The following is a 6,000-nucleotide window of genomic DNA, read 5'->3' on the forward strand; positions in this document are numbered from 1 at the left end:
ATTGATACAAACCCGGTCAAGTTTTTTCGCCACCTCAACACCATTTTTAACCCTTCTGTACCAAGAAAACTGTCTTCCAATAGTCTTCAAGTCAAACAGATTACTATCCCCTAGAGAGGCATCAAGCCGATCTGCATGACGACTCGAGAAGAGGCAACCCTTAGATTCACGAGAGAATAGTACTTCATTAAAATCACCAAGAACAATCCATGGCCCGCAGAAAGACGAAGACTGAGTAACAAGATAATCCCATAGCAGAACTCTGGTATTAAATTGAGGACTACCATAGATACCACTGCACCTCCAAATCACATTATTTACCTGAACCTCAACTGTAACACACTGATCGAAAGCATCAACCAATTTGTAGTGAACACCCTGTATTGCAGAAAGGAACCAAATACCCCCTTATGTCTTGACGCCTCCACTATACCAATAGGGTGATAACCAAGTCTTTCCCATAACAGTTTCAAGTGTTGAAAAGGACAATGAGTTTCAACCACAATAAAAATTACAGGTTTAAATTTCCTAACCAGCTCTTTACAATTCACCGGGGCTAACTTATTAGAAGCACTCCTAATATTCCAAGCTATTATATTTAAACTATCCATACTATAAAATATAAAAATATAAAACAAGGAAATCAAAGTGCTTCACCAACCTCAAACCGAGGCTTGCCCAGCGGAAGTGACTCCCATGACCTTCAGGTTTGCCGGATCTCCATGGAATATCTCCTTAGTCCCGCCTACCGACGTAGTAACAGCCGGCAATACGCCTTCCTTCTCCAATGGAACCGCCACGGTAACACCCTCCTTCACGGTTGCAGGAAGACATGACGATGCTTCCACCACCGTGCCTCCATTCTTCTCAACTGGCGAGCTCTGTAGGGACCCCGGCCTTGGTCGTTTCCGGAGAGAGGACCCGCAAGGCACTGGGGTGTGTCGGGTTGAGGAGATCGACGTCTCACCAACACGGAAGGCGCTGTGTCCGACCTTGACTCGTGACCCGACCCTAGCGCGATAGGAGCTGGATCCATTCGTGTGAGAGAAGTGAATGGTGGGCCTGATTACTCTACCCGAATCGGTTCTGGATTGAATGCCTCTTTGGACCTTGTTAGATTGCTTCTGACCCAGCTTGGTTTTACCTTTCCTCACAACTTGCTCCCAGCCTGGTTCATCATGCATGCAAGCCTCCTCAACATTATTTCCTTCCAAATTATTAGCCTCCAAATCCTCTTGCAAATTCGATGCAGGATTCTCGCCAGTAACGCCACCTACCACATTAGGTTCTACTTCATTTGAATTGTGAATTTTGGTTTCAGGATGTGGCACTGCCTTTGTACCGTCCCGTGGCTTGGTGGCATCGAAATCAGCACTCTTTCCTTCCCTAGAGTCTCTATCCAAGCACTGTGCCATATCGTGACCATAACGTGCACAAGAGTTACAAATTAAATTTAAACTTTCATACTCCACTACATGAGTTACGCCTTCCACAATGATATGCTTGATCACTGGCAGTCCTAAATTTATTTGAACACATACTCGGGCATATCGTCCTCTCTCAGCCAACTTAGTGGCTAAGTCCACTTTGATGGGAACTCCTATTGCAGAAGCAATACGCATTATGGCCTGTTCCTGATAGCACCAGATTGGGAGTCCCGAAATTCGAACCCATACAAGCGTAGACCCGAAGGATTGCTCACATGGCCGAAAATCTATATCCCACGGTTTTACAGCAACATAGTGCCCCTCAATCAACCACGGGCCACCAAGCATGACCTTCTCACGATCTTCACATGCATCGAATTTTACCATGAAGTACTCAAACCCCACATCAAGCAGATCAAAGCCACATTTGATGCGCCAAACCATCCGAAACTTGTGTGAAAGAGATGTGTAACTATAATTTTTATCAAGAACCTTGATCACTAAAGCTTCTCGATAAGGCTCTGCCAAACAAAGCTTGGCTTCTTCAGTGAAGTTTACACATGGAGGTTGGGAATCGCCCTGCTTGCCCACCACCGTGGCTATACTATCCCCAGATAGAGATCCTGCAAGTGCAAACGCCTTCGATTTCTCTGGACTAATGACTTTATCTCTAAAGGAGATCTTTGTAGGATTTGAAAAACCCTCTCATGAAAAACCTTCCTTGGCACCGGATGCACCCCCACCCACACACTCTCCCCCTTATCTCTTCCGACGGCATGGCCGCCATCCTCCCTGTGTTTTGCCCTCAAACACTCGTTCCCGCTCTCTCCTTCTCTCCTTCTCTCATTCTCTCTGAGTACGGAGTACGTACTCTTTTTCTGCTAGGGTTTAAACTATCTTCTCCACATCTTTCTTATTATTTAAAATGGATTGATTATCTTTCTTATTATTTAAAATCGTTCATCTTCCCTATTATTTAAAATGTTCTATTTTTAAGAGTTTGATCCAATTTAAATTATTAATATTTTTTATTATTTTTAAAAATTATATTTAATTATTTATAAATATATATATCTCGTTTATATTATAAACGAGATATATACAAAGAAATAAGAGAATGATATTTATTTTGGTAAATATTTTTAAATTATTTATTTCAATAATTATTATAATTATTTTATTTATTAAAATAAAAAATTTGCTAAAAAAATAAGTACAAGATAGTCATTTTACATTATATTTTATATTATTTTAAAAGACCACTAAGATCCTGATTTTAGGTCCCCACCTAAGTCAATTCTAAATAGGATACGTCAACTCTTTATTACAAAATTCGTAAACTCGTAGGCCTTTTTTCTTTTTTTTTAAGTCAGGAAATTTTTATTTTTTTTGGTATTGAGTCCAGAAATTTTAGGTGTATTTTGTTTGTGTTTTTATTTTTTATTTTTTATTTTTATTTTTTAAATTTTATAAAAAAATAAAAACAGTAAAAATAAAATTGTGTTTTTTGTTTTTATTTTTTTTATAAAATTTAAAAAAAATAATAAAAATAAAAACAGAAAATAAAAATAATGCACTCGTAGATTTCAGGGGAAAAAAATTCAAGAAGTCCTTGACACCACATGTGTTTTCAGCTTGTAATGACAAGTTCAAAACTTCAAATAATAGGGTATAGCTGGCTTCTTTTTATTTTGGCCCTGATCTGGCTTCATATTCCGTATATTTATGAATCCATTAATAGTATTTATGGGCCTCTGTTAACAAAAAACCTATTTATTTATGGGCCACTTATATTTTAAGGGATTTCTTTCTGGAGTTGTGCTATACGTGACTAGGAACGAGGGAAAAAAAGTTTTTGAAAGAAAGAAAGAATGGCAGCTGACGCTGAGGCTTTAGTTCAAGTGGTAAATTGTGTGTGAGTTTTTGAAAACGGTCTAATTTATTGAAAAAAAAAGTTATAAGACAAAAAACAAGGCATGGAAAAGTAGATTATGGAAGCATTTATTGAGGAATAGGGATTTGGTAGAATTTCTTTTTAAAAAGGAATGTTTGCCAAACGACCAAGTGATTACTATTACATACATAAGAGTATGAGACCTTTATATGAAGGTCTGTGGACATGTCTAGAATCCGAAGCTCCAGATTATTCCTTTCCTGTTTAGGTTTAACAACACATACCTAACACAGAACGAAGCATAAAATAATACAATTATTAAGTAACTTAATGAAACTTTTAATCATTCACGTAAACACAAATGTCAGTATAAGAAAGCAGAGGAGTTAGGAGAAGAATGTAGAATCGGGAATAAAGCGTGGAGTGGAGGGTAGTTTTCATGAACCCGATTCATATGCCAATCATATAAGCATTACGCTACCTTGGAATTCGAATCAACCAAGCCAGTTGCGCCACTAATAACACACTATTTTAACTTGGATCGGAGGCAATAACTAAGCAAGCAGAGAGATCAGAGCCATGGCAAGTTGCTGCGCAAAGAAGGTTCCAGAAAGAGAGAAGCAGGTGTTGGTGGTTGGTGTGGATGACAGTGAATACAGCACCTACGCTCTTGAATGGACCCTCGACCACTTGATCACACCCTCTCCCACTCCCATCTTCAAGCTCGTTATCGTCTTTGCCAAGCCTTCTGTTACCTCCGCTGTTGGCATCATAGGCCCTGGTATGTACGTATGTATTTTCGAATATCCATCCATGCATACGTATACATACGTATACGCATATAGATACGTACTAATTCAAGTAGTTGTAGGAGCCCCTGAGGTGTTTCCGATGGTGGAAGCCGATATTAAAAGGACTGCTGCCAGAGTCACAGAACAAGCTAAACAACTCTGCATCAACAAATCTGTAAGTAATTAATTAACTAATGAAAAATGTATTATTTTGTTCCTAATATTTAGATCCAAATTTTAATTTAATTTCCAATGTTTGAAACGTTGTATTTTAATCTTAAAAATTTTTAAATATCATATTTTAATTCAAAAAAGTTTTAAGCATGTTTAATATTGTCTCACTATTAAATTTGACATAAACAAGTCGCATATTGAAAAGCCAATAGCATTCGATTTCAGTATATAAATAAAATTAATCTACTAACGATCACTAATATAAAAGTTTTTTCTTTGATTTTGAAGGATTGATTGTTAGAATTTGGGATTGAGCAATGCTAGGGGCCAGCAATTTTTGTGATTAGTAGTCATCAAATAGCCATCAATGATAATTTATTGGTGTGAGATTTCATCCAATGGCTCACCTTTTCCTGTTGGTTACATGCTGGCCAAAATTCAATAAAATTGCTGCCCCTACTCTTTTCCTTTGGGATTTTGAACCAAAAAAATTAAAGAGAAGAAGTATTACAGGAAGGTTTTGGTTACATTTTTTAATACATGAAATAAGATATGACTTAATTAGTATCGTTATTAACGTCTACATCACTCATTTCGTTAACTATTAACGTCAAAATTAACCGTAGAACAACATTAAAACTGTTTAATTGTTTTTGGAAAAGAAATAGGACGTTTGAAATATTAGGAATAATAATAGAATTTATTCTAAGTACTGGAGACTAAAAATCTAAAGTAGTACTTTATTCTTAACTAATTAAATTAATCCTAATGTGCAGATGATAGCTGAATACAGTGAGATGACAATATAATTAATATCTTTGTTTGATGATTAGGTGAATGATGCAATTGTGGAAGTGGTAGAAGGCGATCCAAGAAATGTTCTTTGTGAAGCTGTGGAGAAGCACCACGCTTCGGTATTGGTGGTGGGTAGCCATGGTTACGGAGCTATAAAAAGGTACACCATCTGTCGCTTGTTTTATGAAAGTATGTTGAAATGAAGTATGAAAAGCTGTGTGCTGATTGAGTTTCCTTTGAGGTTGCAGAGCTGTATTAGGGAGTGTGAGTGACTATTGTGCTCATCATGCTCATTGCACTGTCATGATCGTCAAGAAGCCCAAAACCAAGCACTGATGTATAATATATTCATCTCAAGGGGAGACATGTTTTCTTTAAGAAAATCATAATGCTTCACTCTATATATGCTTCCTTCAATTTACTTTGTATTTCCGAGATAGAACTCAGAAAATAATATATGCATGTAGGATGTGTTGTATACATTGGACTTTTTCCACTTCCCCTCTTCTCCCTCCCATATATATATTTTGATAAATGTTATTTCTTTTCTTGTTAGTCATACACACATATATTGTACTTTATTTTATTTTATTTCTTTCTATTTTTTAGAACAATCAATGTATGTGTTCAAATTAAAGCTAACGTTGAAGTTGAAGTAATATAAAATTGCAAGTCTCACGAAGGGGTGGGGTTATGATTGTAATATATTAATAAACCTTTTTATAATTTTATCCTTACTTACTTCTTATAGATGCCTTTTAATATAAAAGAATAAGGGTTAATAGTAAAATTCGTCTCTAAAAGATCATTTATTTTTTAAATAAGTTCTTAAATAATTTTTTTAGTCATATTAGTCCTTGAAAGATAAAATGTAAGTCAAATTATCCTTCCGTTAGTTAGATGATGACATGTCAGGTCA

General features: G+C 36.3%; 1 protein-coding gene across 2 annotated transcripts; it reads left to right on the forward strand.

Annotated features, from left to right (window-relative positions):
• Positions 1 to 3,680: 3,680 nt before the first annotated feature.
• On the forward strand, positions 3,681 to 5,662 carry LOC107645633 (universal stress protein PHOS34). 2 transcript variants are annotated; one of them, XM_016349710.3, is made up of 4 exons: positions 3,681 to 4,102; positions 4,187 to 4,287; positions 5,120 to 5,241; positions 5,330 to 5,662. In XM_016349710.3, the coding sequence occupies exons 1-4, from the start codon at positions 3,901 to 3,903 to the stop codon at positions 5,415 to 5,417; spliced, it is 513 nt and encodes a 170-aa protein (XP_016205196.1). In that variant the 5' UTR covers positions 3,681 to 3,900; the 3' UTR covers positions 5,418 to 5,662. The 2 variants fall into 2 exon arrangements, with proteins under 2 accessions (XP_016205196.1, XP_016205197.1); XM_016349711.3 differs by having other exon boundaries at positions 3,701 to 4,102; positions 4,193 to 4,287.
• Positions 5,663 to 6,000: the final 338 nt, after the last annotated feature.

The sequence above is a fragment of the Arachis ipaensis genome, chromosome B6 (assembly GCF_059453495.1).
Source record: "Arachis ipaensis isolate K30076 ecotype BB chromosome B6, ASM5945349v1, whole genome shotgun sequence".
Lineage (NCBI taxonomy): Eukaryota > Viridiplantae > Streptophyta > Magnoliopsida > Fabales > Fabaceae > Arachis > Arachis ipaensis.

Bases quoted from the DNA above. Each gene is read 5' to 3' on its own strand.
- LOC107645633 (XM_016349710.3), top strand. From the start codon at position 3,901: ATGGCAAGTTGCTGCGCAAAGAAGGTTCCAGAAAGAGAGAAGCAGGTG. The intron at 4,103-4,186 runs GTATGTACGTAT...TAATTCAAGTAG, and splicing joins TGTTGGCATCATAGGCCCTG to TTGTAGGAGCCCCTGAGGTG. The intron at 4,288-5,119 runs GTAAGTAATTAA...TTTGATGATTAG, and splicing joins AACTCTGCATCAACAAATCT to GTGAATGATGCAATTGTGGA.